The following is a 20394-nucleotide window of genomic DNA, read 5'->3' on the forward strand; positions in this document are numbered from 1 at the left end:
CACTGATTTTTTTAAAACATAATAACTAAGTAATAGTGAAGCAAATTACTGTAAATAAGGTGAATTTTAGTGCTTCTGAATGCATATAAACATATACCTTCCCCCACCCATTACCCTGATCAAGATACACCCTGATCCCAGCATCCCAAAGGCCCCCAATCTCCTTTCCTGTCAACGTCATGCTCCATTCCCCACCTACACCACCACTACTGCGTTTCCTATCAATGGCTCATCAACTTTCCCTATTCTGGAACTTCATATAACTGCAAACCTACAGGGTCTCCTCTTTGATACCTTGCTTCTTTTGATCACATTTTGAATTTCATTGGTGCTGTTTCTATGGCAAACATCTTCTCTTTTCTACTGTGGAATAATCTTCTTTCTACAAAAATGCCAACATTTACTCCTTCTCCAATTAGTAATTTTCACTTTGGGGATGTGACAATAAAAAGTTGTCAGAACATTCTTGGAATATTTTATGGATTCATTTCCCTTAAGAAAATCCCTAGGAATGGAAACAATGAGTTATAAAGTGGACATACGTTTTACTTTAGTTATAACTGCCAAGAATTTTCCAAATTACTGAATATATTGAAACTCAATAAATCATGTAACAGAAGTTCTGATTTTATCAATATTTTCCCCAATACTTTCAAACTTTTTTTTGTTATTTTATCTATATTGACAAGTCTGCAGGGGCTGTCATGATTAAAATTTACACTCCCCTGGTGAATAGTCATGCTGAGTAACTTTTCCTATGGTACTTTAGTTATTTTAAAACATTTGAATATGTAATACTTATCCATTTTATGGGACACAGTGAGGTGTTTCAACCCATATACATGGCATAAGATGATCAAACCAATTTGCCTTTTCATTTTCTGATCTTTTGTGTTTGCAGCCTTCCAGATCATCTCTTCCAGCCTTTTATATAGTAAATTACCCATTATTGACAACTATTCTGACCTCAGTGTGCTGTGCAACAGGAGAACCCATCACCTCCATCCTACTGTGTTCACGGTTCCTGTTAGCCAACCTCCCCCACCACACCCCTGCTACACTTCCCAGCTTCCAGTAATCACTCTTTCACTGATTTTTAAATTGACTTCTACATATAAGAGAGTATATGTACTGTTTGTCTTTCCACATCTGGCTTATTTTACCTAACAATGATCTCCAGTTCTGTTTGCTACAAATATCACAATTTCTTAAATACACTGAAAGACATATATCACATGGTATATTTTTCATTGCCCATTTGCACACATTGTTTTTCTGGGTTGTGCCTGTCCAAATTGTATACGTGAGTGTCTATTACAGATATTATGAGTGTATACAATTCGAAGCTCTGTCATAGTGTAGTTTATCACAGTCTTCGTGTTTGTTTTGTCTGTTTCTGCATGCTTTAAACCCATGCCACTTTTTTACCTTCAAGACATGCTCTGTACATTAATCTAGTAGCATCATTATTTTACCTTCACATGGAAACAATGTTTTAATTCCAATTCATACTTTTGCTTGCATTGAGGCACTTCAAGGATTTCATTTCGGTGCCTCATTTTTATTTTCATATTCAATAGCATGTCACGATTTCTTCAACAGCAGATAATCAAAAGTGAAAAAAAAAGTCAATAGCAACAGAAACCAGCCTGTGCCCTACTCTGCCACCCGGGTTAGAGACTGTGCATGGAGGGGCTCTGTCACTCATTCTGATCTCTTCTATTGGTGCTGAAGATGCTGAAGGTGAAGCTTCATCCCTCCAGCCCCCAACCTGGGCAGAGCAAAGCCCAGAGTGAGGGTCTGCATCCCTGAGCATGTGGGGACCCCTTGCTTCCTGTGCTCAACCCAGGCTGATGGCACCTCAGGACCCCTCACCACACGGAGCCTCGAGGAGGACAAGTTTGTTAAGGCGGCGAACAATAACTGTTTACATGTTGGGGTAGGAGAGGAGCAGACAGAGCATTGGCACACAGGGGGATTGAGGAGCCCAGTCTGGAGGTTCAGGGAGAGGTGAGGAAGGGAAGCAAGAAGTTCCCAGTGGAGCCAGCAGGGGGTGGCCAAGATGAGAGGCTGTCATGGGGGAGAAACCTCCTTGGGGGTGATCTCAAAGTCAGATGTTGCCTGGGGAGTGAAGCCCACCTGTGGGGAGCAATCCGGACTGGACTAAGTTACTGAAATTAAGACTTATTCTATGCATCTGCTCTCCCACAACATGGCGTTGGGAGAGAAGTAAACAGCTTCCGCACAGCTGCCTCCAGTTCAACTAATAAACTGTAGGACTTGCTCCTGATTGGAGAGCAGCGTACTCGGCGTGTGGGCAGCTGAGTTGGGATTGGCGGAGGAGGACTATAAAGGAGGAGAGAGACGGCATGCACCAGGAACATCTAAGGGGAACATCTAGCTGAAGGAACACCTGTGCAGCCCCCGAGAAGAGCCGGCCGGCGGTGTGCCGCTCCCCTGCGGAAGTGGGGAATGTGGCCAGGGGGAACTGCCCTTCCACAGAGGTGGAAGGGATAGTAGCCAACCCGGGAAGAACCAGCAGCAAACCCGGGGAGGGCCAAGCAGACGAAAGAACAGCGCAGGGTCCTGTGTCGTTCCTCCATGAAGAGGGGGAGCGACATAATGGTGCCGTGACTCGGATAGGAAGCCTAGGCAGGGTTCAGTGTCGTTCCTCCACGAAGAGGGGGAGCGACATAATGGTGCCGTGACTCGGATATGAAGCCTAGGCAGGGCTTAGTGTCGTTCCTCCACGAAGAGGGGGAGCGACACCCACCCATGTGTAGTCCCAGGGGATGTAATTTCTGGCACACTCAGCTGGCTTCCGATTACCTCCACTAAGCTCAGCCCCACAGGCCATGAACAGGCTGCTATTCTGTGTCTCCCTCATTGGGAAATGAGTTGTAAAACATGAGAGTCAGGGGCCAGCGACGTGGTGCAGTGGGTTAAAGCCCTAGCCTGTAGCACCAACATCCCAGACGGGCACCAGTTCAAGTTCCAACTGCTCCACTTCTGATTCAGCCCCCTGCTAATGCACCTGGGAAATTGGTGGAGGATGGTCCAAGTCCTTGGGCCCATGCAACCACGTGGGAAACCTGGAAAAGCTCTTGGCTCCTGGCTTAGGATCGGTACAGTTCTGGTCTTTGCGGCCATTTGGGGAGTAAATGGGCGGATAGAAGTCTTTCTCTGCCTCCCTGTCTTTCAAATAAATAAATAAATCTTTTTAAAAAACATGAGAGTCAAATAGCTGTCCAAATGGATAGTGATTCCATGAGCAATCTGGGTGCCTACTGTGTGCTTGATGCTGGGCAAGGCCCTAAGGGCAGAGTAGAGCTCTGATGGTGTCTAGATGGGGCTTCTAGGCTCTGCTTGTCACCTCTTTTCTACTGCTTGTATGTAGCCTGCTGGGGATCCCTCTAGGGCTAGATACTCACATGCCTATTTTAGCATCTGCAAGATTTCACATGGTGCCTGGCCCTAGGACATGTATGTCACTCACCTATAAATGAGTGGTTGGATCAAGCCAGCAAGCTACTCGACAGGGAAAAACCAGGCAAGGGGAGTCCCATGTCCCTCATCGTTAGACCCAATATGGCAGCCACTACCCAGATGTGTGCTTTCATCCAAAGCACTTAATTATTATTTCAAATAATTAAAGTTAAACGCCCAAATCCTTGGTCGAACTCACTACATTTCAAGTACTCAGTGGAGTCATGGGCACTGGTCACAGCCTGTCTGACATGCAGAGAGAGCGTTCCCATCCTAACAGAACACTCTCCATGCCTCTGACCTGAGCCAGGCACAATGTCTGCTGATTGAACTCATCTAACTCAAAGTGTCTCCTGGCACAGTGGGAATTTCAGGCTGAAATGCTGCTCAGCAAAAACTGTAATAGCCCAGCAATACGGAGAAGTGTGAAGATGCAAGGGAGAGCCTCTTGTTTGACAGTTTCCAGCTGCAGCCCATGTCTTGTTGAAGGGCTCTGACTTCACGGAGCCCATGGAGGGTCAGAGAATCCAGTGGGAAGAGCAGGGTAAAATTGTGTGAGACAGCGTGATCTCAGCTACAGTAGAAGTAGGTGAGCTGCTCTTTCTAATAATTTTTTGTTCATGTTTGTGTCTCTAAAGGTCATGGACAGACAGTGTGGTTTGAGCAGCAATGATGGAGACACTCCAACTTGGGAATACTACCCAAGGCAGGAGCCAATGGAAGAGGGTGCTTAGGGGCAGTTTAGTTACACTGCTCTTCTGGAGACTGAGGAAGAAGGGGGTGTACAACCAGAAACAGGAAATGTGTCTCCAGGTTGCATTTGTTCTGTTCATGCTATAATGACATGAGGGGAAGTGGTATCGGGCCTCTGGGCCTTAGGTGTGCTGGGTTTGTTATCATTTCTTTCTCAGGTATTTAAGGAGTGACCTCTCAGACAGATCATGCCTTTAACACTTATATTGGATAGCACTTCTTGGGAGTTGTGCACAAGAGATTTTGGGCTGAGTTTTGGGTGTGGACCCACAATGGAAAGAATCTGGTGAGACACACTCCCACACAGGCACTGCATGAACCTGGAGAGCAAGTTCTACTCGCGCACGCCAGGGGGTGGCTGAGAAGCAGACCCTTCCCTCTGCAGGTCAGATTCTGAAGGAGCACCTTCGTGTGCCGACTGCCTACGCCTGTCCACGGAGCACCCTCAGGGTTGGGTAAGGTAAAGAGTATTTCCTCTGCGTTCCTGCGCGTGTTCCCAGGTGCTGCAGCATAGAGCTATGAAGTGGACTTTTGGCCACATTTCTAGCTTTCGTTGCTCACCCAGCCCGAAATCCTAAGTCCTGGGACTGGGAACGGAAACTAAGTTTGCTCTCATTGGAGCTTCCTATGTACAACCACCTCCCAAGACTGCCCAGGACCAGACTCGGATCCTACAGGGCAGTGTGAAGGGGCAGCTGGGCTGGCCGCACACACAGACTCCCAGAGTCCCACAGACCTTGTCTCCTGGGTCAACCAGGTCAGAACCAGGAAACCCACAGAGCTAAGTAGTGGCTGCTCTTCTCGGAGCCTTGCTTGGCACTCAGAGCTTCGCTGTCACCTCTTCCAGATCCAACCATGCCAACTCCTGCTCCCAGGCCTCAGGCCTGCTCAGGTGCCTTCTCCACCAAACGCTGGCAGGTCCCATTTATTTATGTGGCTGGAAATCCACCTGTAACAGAATTTGCAAACTAAGGGGATATGGACCTTTTATATGTTATCTCTATTTTCACCTTCATCCTCTCCGTTGAACTAGGAAGCTGAATGTGTTTGTTGTGAAGATTAAGTGTCTTTCAAATAGCTACAGACATCCGAGGCAAAAGACAGTGACCAGACATGTGGAATTGCTTTGTCTTCTCTTCTGCAGAGCCCAGCATAGCCCTAAGCTGGTAACAGGTGCTGCACAGGTAGGATGGATTGTAGAAATCATCAGTCGACTGATTAGGAAGAGTAGTATTGTACCAGGATCGTTCTAATATTCCCAAATAGGAGGACAATGTGACTGGTGGAGTGAGGACAAAAGACATCGGCAGTAATTAGGAGACAGCAAACAATCAAGAACAGTTAGAGGGGAAGGAAGTCGGTGTCATCATAGGAGGTCATAGAGACTTGACTTGGAAGAGCAGGAATTCCTGGCTCACCATAGAGCACTTGAGTGCTGGAAAGGGCCCCTGGATTCCTTGCTCCTGGGTTTGCAGAAGATTGTTTCACAGCAGTGGAAGATTCAGAAACACAGATCAGTAATCTGCTTCTAGCTAGTTTTCCCCCTCAACTCTTTGATCCTCTCTGTGCCTTAGTTGCCATTCCTCTCTTCTGCTCCTGCTTTCCCACTGTACAGTGCTCATCCTGAGAGACCTGGCAGGTAACAAACTTGCATTGTTAATGTCCATAACTTCTCTAGGCCACCCTCTTCTCCCACTCTCGTTGCTTTGCCCTCATTTCTGGCAGCAAGGCTCCACCACTGAATGGTGCCCAGCAACCCTGCATGGCAGGGAGTTAGGCAGGGGGTGGGAAGAATTGTGCTCCCACTTGACAACAAAGGGCCCCAGTGAACTCTGGCTCTACTGTCAGTGTTCTCGGTAATCTACTCTTGGCACTGCTCTCTCGGGAATTTTTCTGCACTGAGTGGCTTTGGGCTTGCACGATTATTCTCTTCCCTTGAGCTGTCAAGAAATTTTCTTGCAGTATATTACAGGGACAGCCTGGGGGAGATAGAAGGAGTTGAAGAAGAAGAGGAATAGGAAATGCTAAGTGTGGAGTGGGTAGGCGGAGAGTAAGGTTTAAAGTAAGTTCATGTCTTCTCCAATTCACTCACTCTCTTTGTGGCACAAAAGAAAAGCAGCAAAATTGAAAACAATATCAGAGTGACTACATTTGCATGAGACCACGCAAGAGAGGGAAGTAGATGGCAAAAATCGCCTGAGCCATGTAAGCTTCTAAGGTTTCCAGGCCAAGCCCTCCAAGGGCTCCTCCATTTGGAGGTCAGCACTGCAGCTCCCTGTAGGGCCACGTGTGTGACTGCAAGGGTGTAGTTTATGTTGCATACTTTTTGAAGAGTGCTCCAACATTTGTCATTGTCATGCCCTGCAGGTCCCCACTCTGAACTCCCAACCCTCTTAAAGCTAAACAGGAAGCATCCTCAGATTGGCTGTTTGGTGATAGCATCCTCAATTACTGGGTGAAGTGGAACAGTGTGGGTTGCCTTGCCTATCTTATGGTCAGGCCTCTTGGGGGAAGGATGAAGATTGAGGCTCCCAGCCTCTTTGCCCTCCTGCAAGCAGGGTACCCACCTGGCCTAAATTTGTACTTCTAATGGCACATAGTAGGCCTTGGCACCAATATTCCAGGATCTAAGGTCAACTGGGATTTGCCCCACGTCCTAGTGCCCCCCCCCCCCCGCCAGCTTTTGTTGAGCGACGTGGGGGCCTGATCTTGCCTTATGGAATCACCCTTCATGTCAAGTTTCCATAAATTTTTCATGTATACGTAACAAGAAAGGGAAGGAAAACCAGTAGGAAGCTGTCTAAGCAAGTGCTAAGGAGGCAGGACTACAAGTGACTTGTAACACAAATAGAACTGACTATTTCATTTTAAACAGCAATATTTTCCATCTGATTCTAACACTGGAATACATTAAGGCATAAAATTTGTTTTTTAATTACCACAACATAAAACTTTCCTTCGAATGGAAAGGCACTGGCTAAGCTTGGTAGTAGTTTTAAAGAATGCCACTAATTCAGAGATAAAGAAAAGAATTCCAGGAAGCTGTCCATATCTAACCTGCAGGTCTCCTGCCTGCATGATATGGCAGGAAGCGGTGGAGGGGCAGGGTCGGCCCTCTGCTTCTGTGTATCAGACTGCCTGCCTCTCATGGGGCCCAGGTGTGTGGGACTCAGCCTTTTCATCCCAGGAGTTCGAGCCCTCCCGTCTCTGCGGTTTCTCCATTCAAGCTCCAGTCCCCGGAAGGCTGCCCAGGTGACTATCGAGCTGACTTCACACCAAGAGGCCCTCAACAGAAAACAGTCACTGCAGGGAGCAGAGACCCCTCTGGATCCTGCGTGCCACCCCCGCAAGCTCGGCTCCCCTCATCCCTGTCACCCTGTCCCAGGTCCCCCAAAATGGGCTGCCGTTTCTTGTCCTCAAATGGCCCAGACATATTTTGGAATTTAGGTCTCAATGGGCCTGGAGCTTCGCAAGCTGTCTGAAGCTCGAATCACTCTAAAGAGAACTGACCAGGACCCAGTGTCTCCCTAAATGTCTTCCCCGTCAGCTAATTTGGCAACAGATTTTGAATCGCGTAGATTCAGCATTACCATGAGACACGTTCTGCTTTTAGAGCTGGAGGTTTGATGTTTAACACAAGTTACGTACTACTAGTACATCTTAACTATTTTATATAAAATGATACACACATGGAGATAGACAGCTACATGAGCTGTGGTGGGCATGACCCTCTGCTGTCACCTTTATCTCTGGCTGTCCCCACGCTCCCGGGCACCCTCATGCCTCCCTGGCAGAAATCCTCCAGGGCCCTGCTGCATTCCCCAGCCGGCCTGCTCTGCTCCTGTGTGCTGAGGCCCTCGTCACACTAACTTTGTGCTAATGACATTCATCCCTCGGCTCAGAATAGTGCAGGAGTCGATTTCCTTCCTCTCCCGAGTAGACCAGGGATCATGACTGTCTCCCTCAGCAGCAGGCTGCCCAGAGTCCCTGCGCTGCTGTTTTCATCCTAAAGCTGTGTGCTTCTTGTGTGTGCACTGCACATCAGCATCATTAAGCACCAACTGACAAAAAAATAGAAGCCATTTCTTCCAGAGAGCAAACTTCCAGACACAGGACTGTGCAAGCAGGATAGTGCAGCAGACATTTGGAGGCCCAGAGAAGGAGGGCTTCAGGGAGAATGTCCCGTCCCGCGGGACAGCAACTGGGGCCGAGCACCTAGAAGGAGAAATGAAAGGGACAGGAGACACAAGGATGGCAGCAAGACAGGTGCCGATCAAGCTGCAACTTTATTTTTCAACCACACACTTATATATCATCGAGGCAGGGTATCGGGAGGGGGAAGGAGGGGGGGCTTATCTTGTAGCTGCAATGCTAATGCAAGTAGGGGAAAGGTTACAAGGCCTTAAGGCACAAGGTCACACAAGATTGCGTTATCAGTACTATCAGGTCTGGCCTGTCCAGCCCTGTCTCTCAACTAAGAGGTCACATGCTGCGTGGTCCCCGACAGGAGAACCCAGACAAGGACCAGACAAGGGCCCCAGACTGTAGCTGTGGATGGGCCCTCTGAGAGTGGAATCTGCCTCCTGCCTCTGCAGGGTCTCTGGAGGGACGAGAGTTGGTAGGGACGGAGTCTGGGGAGGAAGGATGTGAGTTGGAAGGTACGCTCAGAGCTGGAGCTACTTCTCGGCCAGTCCATCGCTCAGGGCAGCAGTCAACAAATGATAAGGACATCGCAGCTCCATCCGCTGAATTCCTAACATCCTCAGCGCAGCACCCACCTTTCCCCGTGAATGAGCACTAACTCTTCAGCCAGCGCTGGGTCAGGTAAAGTGGTGCCATGTCAGTGTGGACAGGTCTGGGTTTGGAGCCACAACACTGGTCCCAAGGGGGACACCTGTCTCCCAGGAATCTCACCTGGGGCACCTGAGAGTGTGGAGATGCTGGGGGAAGTGGGGGCTCCATGCTGTATTTTCAGGAGAGCTGCACAACTTTGAGTGAGGGATTGAAACACAGGAGAGGATGCCAGGTCAAGGGCATGTCCTTCTCTCAGCTCAAGCTCCTCTCCTAGGGAATCACCTCTCCCCACCCTACAGCACCTTTGCAGCAGGGCAGTGGGAGAGACTGAGTGAGGGAAGTTCCTGTTTCAGGGCTCTGGAGCAGGATCCAGAGGACTCAGGTGCTCAAGGGCCTTTGTCCCCAGGGAACAGTAGAGCTCCTGTCTCTGGTCCATCACTCCTCTGTGTGTGACTCTGGGCAAGTGACTTCACCCTCTTCAGGTCAGGAACATTGACTGTGAGGTGTGGGGCACAGCATGTTCTGCCCACCCCACGGGACTGGTGGGGGATTCTCAGAAGATGGTACCAGATGTTCTGGGTAAGCTGCGGAGCATCATGCCCGTGCAAAGGCTGCAAAGTCACTCGGCATCCCCGGCCGACTCGGGGCCCTCCAGGTTCCCCTCCGGGGACAACCACCACACACATCCGGCTAATTCTTCCAGACACTGCACGTGGAAATGTTTCTGTGATGCTAATGATGCGCCACGTTTCTTCAGGATTTATGGGTATTTGTCTATAATTAAGCTTCGTAACACATTACTAGCAAGTGGGCCACATTAACAGTTCCTATCCCAGAGCAGGGGACAGAGGACACAGGGATTCAGTTGCTTTCCTAAGTTCACGTGTCTTCTCCATGAGGTCTGAGCCCAGGCTCCCGGTCACTGTGCTTGGCTGCCTTTCTGTGAGTGTCTCTCAGTAGTGCATATTCCTTTTGAGCAGCCCAGCAGCATCCTGAGTGTACACCACACTGTAAAATCCCTCTGTCTGAACCCAACTTGGTTGCTTCCCTAGCAGTGGATGAACAAGAGAACAGAAGTGGCATGTTGGAAAACTGGACACCTTTCCGTAGTCTTCTGCTACCAACAGGCCAACAGTTGTTTCTGTCTCAAATGTATTCTCTAGGATCATGGCTCACAGGTACAAGAAAAGAGCAGATACAGAAGTCATAAGAAAAGCGATCTGCTCTAGGAAATCTAGTGCCAGGGCCCGTGAGGACTTCAACAGATCCAAATGGGCATCTGAGCCAACAAAACCACAAATACTCCTGCCTGGGACTCCCCTGCAAGCCCTGTGGGAATGGAGCCTGTGAGGAGACTGCTGAGTGACGACTACAGTGTGCACAGCAGAGACTGGGTTCTGGGGAGAACGGACACAAGAGGGAGGCTCACACTCTGAGCTGGTGCAGCCACTGCCCTTTCTCAGCCAGACTGCCTTCCAGCTGCTGCTATCTTTGGTCAACAAGGCAACAGGAGCTTGTAGACTGCACTGCACCACCTGAGCCCTAGATCTGCAGGCTGCTGTCCCCGTTGATGACTCCTAACTGCTCCTGACCCAGCTTTGTCAGTTGAAGGCAATGCTACTTCTTGGTGCAACTGTCACATAGGCAGTTGGCTTGGAATGTTTGGGGTGTTGAGCCATTGGGAGTTGAGCAAGAATATTGGTCATTCATGGTGGGGGGCAGGGCAGTGGGTTGGGTCATGGGCTTCAGGAGAATGGACACTAATTTGTGAGACCCCCTGGTCCTTCAGAGGGCTTCAGGTAAGGAAAGGGCGTTGCATTTTGGATCAGGGATTAAAAATGTCTAGCGGACTGGTTTGCCCACGATTTCAACTTTTTGGTAGATCAAAGAAGAAGTTTTGATTTTTCAAGTTTTTTTTTTTCTGTTGTGTTGCTGGGAATGATAAGCACCACATGTCATATATACTGGTCCCCAAACAGGAAGTGTGTTAGTCCTTTTGTATAATTATAGTCTAACTTTGTTGTTTTTCCTTCAAATAATCCCTTACCACCCCTTTCCCTGAACAAAAAGAGAGAGAGAAAGATGTACGTAGAAAGTCCTCCTCCTTTTTAAATGTAGGATGGTGGGTGGATACTGTGGCAAAGCAGGTTCGGCTGCTGCTTGGGCCAACCACATCCCATGTCAGCATGCCAGTTGGAGTCCTGAATACTCTGCTTCCAATACAGCTTCCTACTAATGCCTCCTGGGAGGCAGCAGATGATGGCTCCAAGTGCTCAGATCTCTGCCACCCATGTAGGAGAACCAGATGGAGCTTGGGGTTCCTGGCTTTGCCCTAGCCCAGGCCTGGCTGCTGTAGGTATTTGGAGGGTGGGGGAGGGTAAATCACGGGATAGAAGCTCTCTTCCATCTCTTTCTCATTCTCTCCAAGTACCTGTACTCTACCTTTCAAGGAGGTGAAAATAACTGAAAAATAAACATTGCAAGTAAGATGCCACAAATCGCTCAGGAGTGAGGCACCTCCTAAAATCAAAGTTGTCCTTGGTCATCGAGCTGAAGTGGATTTTCTTTCCCTTCCTTCTGGCCCATGGGCTTTCTGACTCCAGACACTAAGTTTTTGGATCTTAGGCAAATCGCCTGCATCCACATCTCAGCCTGGGAGGACAGGCCTGGCATCAAAACCCACTGGCCAGGAAGACCAGGAAACGAAAACTCACTGCTGCTCTGTGACCGACACAACGTTGATTCTAGGAAGCACCTTATTCCCGAGCGATTTGTGGCATCCTGCCTTTCCAAAAGAGGAGGACTTCCTGAGAACATCTCTCTGCTTCTGTTCAAGAAAAGGGCTGGGGAAGGAGCTACTTGCAAGAAGAAACAAGTAAAGTTCAATTTCCAGTGTAAAAGAGGGCACCAAAAGCCTTCCCGTCTGTGTGCCAACATATACACTGCCGGCATCACAGAAAGGGGAACAGCCAGTCACACCGAAAATCAACCACTCTCCTTTGATCCCTCGGAGAATAAACCAATTGGCAAAACACTTCTCCAAGCACTGGCATGACTGGCAAATGCAGACAATCACAGCTTCACAGAGCAGAGGCCTCTGCCGGAGCTGAGATGTGGGTAGGAAACTCAGAGGGTGGCTGGTGAACTGCTGTGGGCTTAGTGAGGAAGCCTGAGGGTTAACACCCAGAGAGCCAGCTCATGGAGTCCCTCAGGCTTCCATGACTTTCACCTCCATCAGCCCCCACCAGCTGCTCAGGGTGAAATCAGAGGAAAATACCTCCAGACTTCCAGCTCAAGGGGGAGGGAAAATGCAACCCTTACGAAATACAAAGTTACTTCCAAAAGTTTGTTGAGAAATGGGATGAAAGAATTGTTTATTTTGGTGACAGAACTTTGAATCCCTTGCTTCCTTGTTTCCTAACATGCATTTCCTGAACTTGCTGAGGGCCCCCTCCTCTGCCCACAGAATTCCAGTCTCCTCCTCAATAAAAACTCTGCTCTGAAGAGACATCATCTTAGCAGACAGTAACCAACTGGGGTTCTACGGCTGCTGACAGGAAATAGATCTAGATCTCTCTAGCCTTTCTCGTGTCAGAAGAGATGTGTCCCAACTCTGCTCTCCTCTGTCCTCTTGTCTCACCCAGGGAAGAGAGACTGGAGCATGGACGTGGAGGTCGCAGGCCAAGGCCTCAGGCTCACTAGAAGTCTAATCACAGGCTTAGATGCTACTCTTCTCTCTGAACCTCAGACCACATTGTTACAACACAAAGGATGCAAAAAAAAAAGTCTAGACAGAGTAATTAATATTTTTATTTTTTAAGATATTTTTTAAAGATTATTTATTTGAAAGGCAGAGTTACAGAGAGGCAGAGAGAGAGAGAGAGAGAGTGAGAGAGAGAGAGGTCTTCCATCCACTGGTTCACTCCCTAAATGGCTGCAATGGCCAGAGGTGGTCCCATCCAAAGCCAGGAGCTTCTTCCAGGTCTTCCATGTGGGTCTAGGGGCCCAAGGACTTGGGCCATCTTCTACTGCTTGCCCAGGCCATAGCACAGAGCTGGATCAGAAGTGGGGCAGCCAGTGCTCAAACCAGTGTCCATATGGGATGCCGACACAGTAGGCTGCAACTTTACCCATTATGCCAAAGCAATGACCCCAAAAGTCATTATTTATTTGAGGGCAGAATGAAAGATACAGGGAGACACACACACACACACACACACACACACAAACAGAGAGAGAGAGAGAGAGAATCTTCCATCTGTAGGTTCATTTCCCAAAGAGCTACAGTGGCCAAGGCTGTGCCAGCCTAAAGCCTGGAACAGGAGATTTCCGGGTCTACTACATGGGAGAAGTGGCCTAAACATTTGGGCCATCTTTTGCAGCTTTCCTGGGCCCATTAGCAGGGAGCTGAATCTGGGGTGAAGCAGCTGAGACTCAAACCAGCACCCAAATGGATGCTAGCACTGCACCGCTGGCTTAACCCATTATGCCACAGTGACAGCCCCCTAGATTCTGGCTTGAAACCAGCTCACCCTTGCCAAAGGGGCCATGTGGGGAGTGAGCAGAGAATAGAAGATCAAACTCTGACACTTGACCTTTCAAATAAATAAATCTTAAAGAACCCTGGGCCCCAGCACTGTGGCATAGCAGTAAAGCTGCTGCCTGAGACACTGGCATCCCATATTGGGAGGCTGGTTTGGGTCCTGGCTGCTCTGCTTCTGATCCAGCTCCCTGCTAACATGCCTGGGAAGGCAGAGGAAGATGGTCCAATCACCTGGGGCATTGCCTCCTTCTGGGAAGACCTGGATGGAATTTGGGTACCTACTTTCAGATGGCCTAGTCCAGGCATGGTAGCCATTTGTGTGGGGTGTGGCAGGTGAACCATGGATGGACAATTTCTCTCTCTCTCTCTCTCTCTCTCTCTCTCTCAGTGTGTGTGTGTGTGTGTGTGTTTATGTTTGTCTCCCTGTATCTTTCATTCTGCCCTCAAATAAATATTAAAAATAAAAACAGTCTAATAAGACATTTTCTTAGGAGTTTCCTTTGGGATTTACATGAATTGAATTCTTGAGGCAGTGCCCACACAGATTCTGCCCCCTCCTTTTAGTCCAGCTTGGACAAGATAGGGCTTTCCACAGCAAGTTCAGGCTACTGCTGAGAAGAGCCGGGGGACACAGAGTCCTCAGGGCCATCACACACCTCTGGGGAGATGGATTTCTAGAACCAGGTGGGTCTGCAAGGCTCCCACCAGCACTGGGGAGGAGCGATGAGAATGAGAGCTGGTGGTGTCTCTCGTCCTTACGGGTGCTGCTTTTCAGAATGTATGGGAACAGTTTTTCCTCAAATGGGTTACCTGAAGGGGCTTGGAAAACCTCATGGAAAAGGAATTAAAGGACAGCATGTTTGCTGCCAAAGTTCACAGTAGAACTTTGTTAAACAAAAATTATCACAGGTTCAAAACTGCTTTTTACCTAAATAAGCTTTGAATTGTATATTTTCCGTGAAATTTTGGAAGTACCCTGTGTTTCATCTTTATTTATCTGCCTTAGAAAAGTCAAACGTCTGGGGTCATTGCTGGGGCATAATGGGTAAAGCTGCAGCCTGCTGTGCTGCATCCCATAGAGACACTGGTTTGGTGCCTGGCTGCTCCACTTGTGACCCAGCTCTCTGCTAGTGCCTGGGAAAGCAGTAGAAGATGGCAGGGGAGACAGGAATAAGCTCCTGGCTCCAGGCTTCTGATCAGTCCAGCTCTTGCTGTTGCAGCCCTCTGGGGAGTGCACCAGCAGATGGAAGACCTCTCTCTCTCTCTCTCTTTTTCTTTCTCTCTCTCTCTCTCTCTCTCTGCCTCTGCTTCTCTGTAACTCTGCCTTTCAACTCAATAAAAACAAAAAGCCTCTAAAGACAACTCAGATCTTTTAAGTGAGATGGGCTTTCACCTGAGCTCTATGCTAAACAGTCCCCAAATTCTCATACTCTATTGTTTTTTCAGCTTATTTAATAAAACTGTAGTGAGAATTCCTGGGGTGCTGGTTCTTTCCTCCTAGCCTTGAGGGAGAGACCAGCACTGCAGGAAATCACACTGCCCAATGTCCCTGGGCTTCCTAAAGGAGGGGTCATCTCCCCAGGGAGGGTTTCTCTCCCAAGAAGGCTTGGACAGTCGGTGCCAAGGGACCACTACTTGTTCCTGGGGCCCATGACTGTGCTGGGCCCTAGGGGCTCCTCAAGAACTGCAGGAGACACCGATCCACTTGCTGTGTGGGGGCGGGGATTACCGGGCTCGTTTCCTACCTGAGATGAAGTTCTTGCTTCCTCGGGAGAAACACTGGCCCTGGGGTTCAGCACGATGATGTCCCAAGGAGCTAGATTCGATGCTGTGATGTAGCCATCGACTCGTCATTTCTAGGCTGTGCACGTCCTGAGGAGTTGAAGCAGGGAGTCTCTCTTTTTTTTCTAAGTTGTATTCTATTTGAGTGAGAGTGAACAGGGGAAAGAGATTGCTGGTCAGAGAGAAAGAGAGAGAGAGAGAGAGAGAGAGAGAGAGAGAGAGAGAGCGAGCTCCTCCATCCTCTGATATACCCCATAGATGACCACCAGGCCTTGGCCAGGCTGAAGCCAGGAGGCAGGAGTTTGGTCATTGTTGTTACAGGAGCCCACAATCCCCAAGTGTCTGGGAGTGCCTCGATTCCTCCCTCCTAGGCAGAGGACCGTCTGGGGGGATGTAGCTTTCTCGGCTGCCACTGATTAGGCCTTCCATGTTTGGACTGCATGGACCCCACTACCTTCTGGGCTTCCAGGGTTTCTGCCGAGAAATCTGATGATGACTTAGGGGAAAAGGGTGACAAAGCCACCTTCCTCTCAGCTCTGGAGATGGGAACTGTGTACCTGATGGTGTCTTGGGCAACAGAACACTTGTCCAGTTTACCGAGGCCAGAGAGATTGTTCCATCATTCTGAGACACATCACTCAGTGGGTAAAGGAGAGGAGGGGATATACTACGTGGAGACACTAGGAGGTCTTCGAAAGACACACTTATTATCATATTTACACCAGAAATGAGAAGGCCACGGAAGCAATCTACAGGTTGGAGTTTCTCAAATATTAAGTATCAATCTCTATCACCAACCTAGGCCACAGATTCTCCGGTATCCGGGTATCGTTTTTATTTAATTGGCAGATTCTCGAGAAAACCACTGTGGATGAACTACAGCTCCCATTGGTCAATTTCTTGCTCTGACTTCATAAGGCACCACTGTTATGAAAGACGTATTATTACTCAGTCCCTGGCTGGGCTGTGATTGGTCCATTTCTTGCTCTGATCTCACAAGGCGCTGCTATGTGAGGTGAGCCCCCAGAAAGTATATATAGCGGCGGCGGGGGCCTAGATTTTCGTCCGCCTTACCCAGAGAGCACTCTTTTGTGATCTGTGTAACTAGGACCCCTCTAACTAGCGTTTCTGCTTGTTGGTGTTGCTTGTGCTTTTTCTTGGTTGTTTGTTTCTGGGTCTATTTGGTTGTTGCTTTTTCCCATTTTGTTTAGTTTGTTGTTTTCCTCCTCGTTGTTGTTTTGCCCAGTGGGTCTTTTTTTGCAGTTTTTGTTTATTTTTGCTTCCCCCACTCTAGTCAGCTAGCACGATCAGAAGCATCAGCATTAGAGTATTTAGCGGCTTTTCCTCTTTGTTGTGTTCTGTTTTATTGAGATAGTCTAGCGGCTTTGCCTTTAGAGTAGTGAGTGTAGCTGCTGCTGTGTCTTAGTCAGCTGGGTAGTCAGTCCCCCGTGGTCCCTTTGTGTTGTAGGTAGTGCAGTGAGGGTCGGTGATTAGCTAGTGTGCATCGCGTGATTTAGGGAGTCGAGAGAGTGTAGTTAGGTGGCCGGCAGCATGGCCTTCCATCCTCCCCTGGACGGGTTCCGCTTCGTGGAGGTGATCGGCCAGGGCGGCTGCGGCCTGGTGAAGCTGGCCCGGCACCTGGCGTCGGGCAAGTACGTGGCGGTGAAGATCCTCCTGCGAGACTGCTCTCCCAGCAGCGCGCTGTCCGCGCAGGGGGAAGCGGCCATCCTGAGGAGCCTGCGGCACGACAACATCGTGCGGCTGCTGGAGGAGCGGCACACGAGGACGCACCTGTTCCTGGTCATGGAGCTGGCGACCAGGGGCTCGCTCCAGCGCTACGTGCTGGAGCAGGGAGGCCTGGCCGAGGCCGAGGCCAGGGCCCTCTTCCGCCAGGTGCTGGCCGCCGTGAGCTACTGCCATGCCCAGCACGTGGCGCACCGGGACCTCAAGCTGGGCAACCTGCTGCTGGACGAGCACCTGAACATCAAGCTGGCAGACTTCGGGCTGAGCCTGAGGCTGGAGCAGGGCACGCTGGTAAGGGGCTTCTGGGGCACCCCCGAGTACTGCGCACCAGAGGTTTTCCTCGGGGAGGCCTACGACGCATTTAAGGCAGACGTCTGGAGCCTGGGGGTGGTGCTGTTTGCCATGCTGGCGGGCACGCTGCCCTTCCGCGGCAAGGACACGGAGGAGCTGCAGGACACGGTGCTGTGTGCCTGCTATGTGCTGCCGTGTACCGTCAGCCCGGCCCTGCAGGAGCTGCTGGCCTGGCTGCTCACCATCGACGCCTCGGGGAGGCCGAGTGCGGAGGAAGCCAGGACCCACTGGTGGTTCGGCCCCGGCCGAGAAGCCGCCCAGGAGGGCGAGGAGGACGCGGTCACCCTGCTGCAGCCCCTGAGCGTTCCCCGGGACCCAGAGGCCAGGGAGTACCTGGCGGGCCTCGGACTGCTGCCAGGCAAGGGGACCGAGGGGCAGCCAGGCCCTCAGGCCCACAGCCCCGTGTCCCTGCCCGAGTCCTCACGTTGTGGCGAGCGCCACCCCATGGAGGACGACAGCTTGTCTCTGGTGTCGGTGTCCTGTGACAGCATGGCCGTGGACTACGTTTCCTCCGCACAAAGCAGCTACTCCGAGGCCTCCAGTGAGTCTTGCCCCCTCTCCCCACAAAGCCCCTGCCACCTCAGGGCCTCAAGGAGCTGAGCCCAAAGCCCCCAAGGTGAGCCCACTCTTGACTCTCTCCTACCAGGCCAGCCACAGCAGGAGCGGAGCCGAGCTCTCAGCCCAGCCCCCGACTCCTCCGAGGCCTCCAGTGAGTCTTGTCCCCTCTCCCCACACAGCCCCTGACACCTCGGTGCCTCCAGGAGCTGAGCCCAAGGCCCAACGTGGAGACCCCACTCTTGACTCTCTCCTACCAGGCCAGCCACAGCAGGAGCGGAACCCTGCTCCCAGCGCAGCCCCTGAGCCAGCCTCCAAGGCATTGCCCTCCAGCCCCAGTGCCAGGAGCCCTGTGGACCTTGCTGAGACAGAAGATGCTGCAGCAGCCTGTGAGCCCGAGGAGGCTGGGACCGCAGCCACTGCTGACACCACAGGCACCACAGCCAGCGCCCAGGGCAAGAGGCAGGGCCGGCGCGGGGTCGGCAGGAGGATCCTCGGGTTCCTGCGGAGGGCGTGCTGCGTCCTGCGGTCCCGAAGGAGCGGCCCTGGCCTCCGCTGCTGCAGAGTGGTCCCCCAGTAGCCTCACTCAGCCCCCGTCACCAGGAGCAATCCGCAGGCTGAGCTGACTGAACGTTTTTCTTGAGCATTTGAAAATGCTTCTCATGAATAAAATTCACCATGTGTGCATGGCTTTGGTCCCGTGTGACGTTTGGGTCCCTGTGTGCACCTTGCAGAGGTGATGGAGGTACAGACGGGCGGCTCTCACAGAAAGACAAATGCTGGGCGATCTCACCCATTTGGGGATCACAGAAGGGGTGACCTCATAGAAGTAGAGCAGAGAGTGACGCCTCCCAGAGGCTGGGCCGGGGAGAGGGACGGAGAGTCTCAGCGTCCACATGGCACAGGCACATGAGGGTCGGGGTCTGAGGTCTCTGGCCCAGCAGGGAGGTCCCAGTCCACAGAGCTGTGCTTTGCAACAGAGTTGTCAGTGTCCGCATCCAACATCTCCTGCATTGTCAAGGGAGAACACTACCCCATTACCCCGAGGGCCATGCACCTGATCTCTTGGGGTATGGGATCCACCTGCTCTGCAGCCCAACAGCTGTATGTGGAGGGGAGCAGTATGTCCATGCTGCTTTGTTCCCAGCCCACCCAGTGTGAAGCCCGGCTTCAGTAGGGGACGGGGCAGGCCAGGTGCCTGGAATTCTCTGTGAGGTGTTCCGGTCAGTAGGGCCCTTGGTAGCACCCAACCCTCCCCAAACCCATGTTAGCACCTTGACCATCTATAAGGCCACCCGCACAAAGCTGGGGGAGCTGAATTGATGGCTGGAGGCCTCCTGGAGAAGACAGGACCCCTGCCTCCACCTCAAGGAAACTGGCATGCGGCCCTTCCTCCACCCCTGGTCAGCTTCTCTTCCAAGTTCCTGAGAAGGGGAGGTGGGGCTTAGTGAATGACCATATTTCTAGATGGGAGGTTACATGCATGTTCCCCCAAGATGGATCACAGCTCTTTTGCTGCTCACAATGCTCCCGGCACAGAACTGGGGCTGTGGGGGCTCCTGCTTGAGCAGGTGGTCACGCCATACTTGCCATGCCTCTGCAAAGTTACATGGTTATCAGGACCACCCCCCTGAGTGACTAGTTTCTCAGAGCTGTCCTAAAGGGACAGAGCTCTTAGTTGTGTGCAGGGCAGAAAAGCAAACACATATCTGGAAAAGGACTATTATCCAAAACATACAAAGAGCGCTTCAGACTCAATTATGACAAAACAAGAAACCCAGCTTAAGAATGGGCCAAAGACCTCAGGAAAGAAGATATATGGATGGTGAACAATCACACATCACAATGCCCACACCACATGGCATCAGGGAACTGCAAATTAGGTCAATAGTGTGACACTACTCCTTGCCTATTAGAATGACCAGAAGCCAAACCATGGAGACCACCAAAGGTGAGTGAGTATGTGGCCCAACTGAAGTCTTACTCACTGCCAGTGGGAATGCAACCTGGTGCAGCCGCTTCAGAAGACGGTTTGATGATTTCTTACAAAATCAAGCATTCCTTCATTATCCATATGAAGCTGTCATCTTGCTCCTTTGTATTTACACAAATGAATTGAAAACTTATGTCCATACAAATACTCAAGAATGTTCCTAGCAGCTTTATTCAGAATTGCGCAAACTTGGGAATACCCAAGGTGTCTTCCAACAGCTGAATGGATGGTGAACTGGTAGACCCAAATGGTGGGAGATTATTCAGCCCTGAAAAAGTCATGGGCTAGCAATGACATGGGGAGAACTTGAATCCATATTGCTCTGCGAGAGAATGCCATGTGAAATCTGAGAATCAGGTCGCATACTGTGACTTCAACCCTAAGGCGTTCTAGG

The 20394-nt window shown here is 50.6% G+C and overlaps 1 protein-coding gene across 1 annotated transcript; it reads left to right on the top strand.

Annotated features, from left to right (window-relative positions):
- Positions 1 to 10693: 10693 nt before the first annotated feature.
- On the top strand, positions 10694 to 18694 carry LOC100338129 (serine/threonine-protein kinase MARK2). Its single transcript, XM_002709582.4, has 3 exons — positions 10694 to 17993; positions 18099 to 18161; positions 18268 to 18694. Exons 1-3 carry the CDS (start codon positions 16910 to 16912, stop codon positions 18585 to 18587), a joined length of 1467 nt encoding a protein of 488 aa, XP_002709628.1. The 5' UTR covers positions 10694 to 16909; the 3' UTR covers positions 18588 to 18694.
- Positions 18695 to 20394: the final 1700 nt, after the last annotated feature.

The sequence above is a fragment of the Oryctolagus cuniculus genome, chromosome 2 (assembly GCF_964237555.1).
Source record: "Oryctolagus cuniculus chromosome 2, mOryCun1.1, whole genome shotgun sequence".
In the NCBI taxonomy this organism is placed as follows: Eukaryota; Metazoa; Chordata; class Mammalia; order Lagomorpha; family Leporidae; genus Oryctolagus; species Oryctolagus cuniculus.

What these genes read in the sequence shown, in the direction of transcription:
- LOC100338129 (XM_002709582.4), top strand. Translation starts at nt 16,910, where the DNA reads ATGGCCTTCCATCCTCCCCTGGACGGGTTCCGCTTCGTGGAGGTGATC. An exon ending in CAGCTACTCCGAGGCCTCCA is followed by an intron (nt 17,994 to 18,098) that starts GTGAGTCTTGCC and finishes CTCTCCTACCAG; the next exon opens with GCCAGCCACAGCAGGAGCGG. An exon ending in CGACTCCTCCGAGGCCTCCA is followed by an intron (nt 18,162 to 18,267) that starts GTGAGTCTTGTC and finishes CTCTCCTACCAG; the next exon opens with GCCAGCCACAGCAGGAGCGG.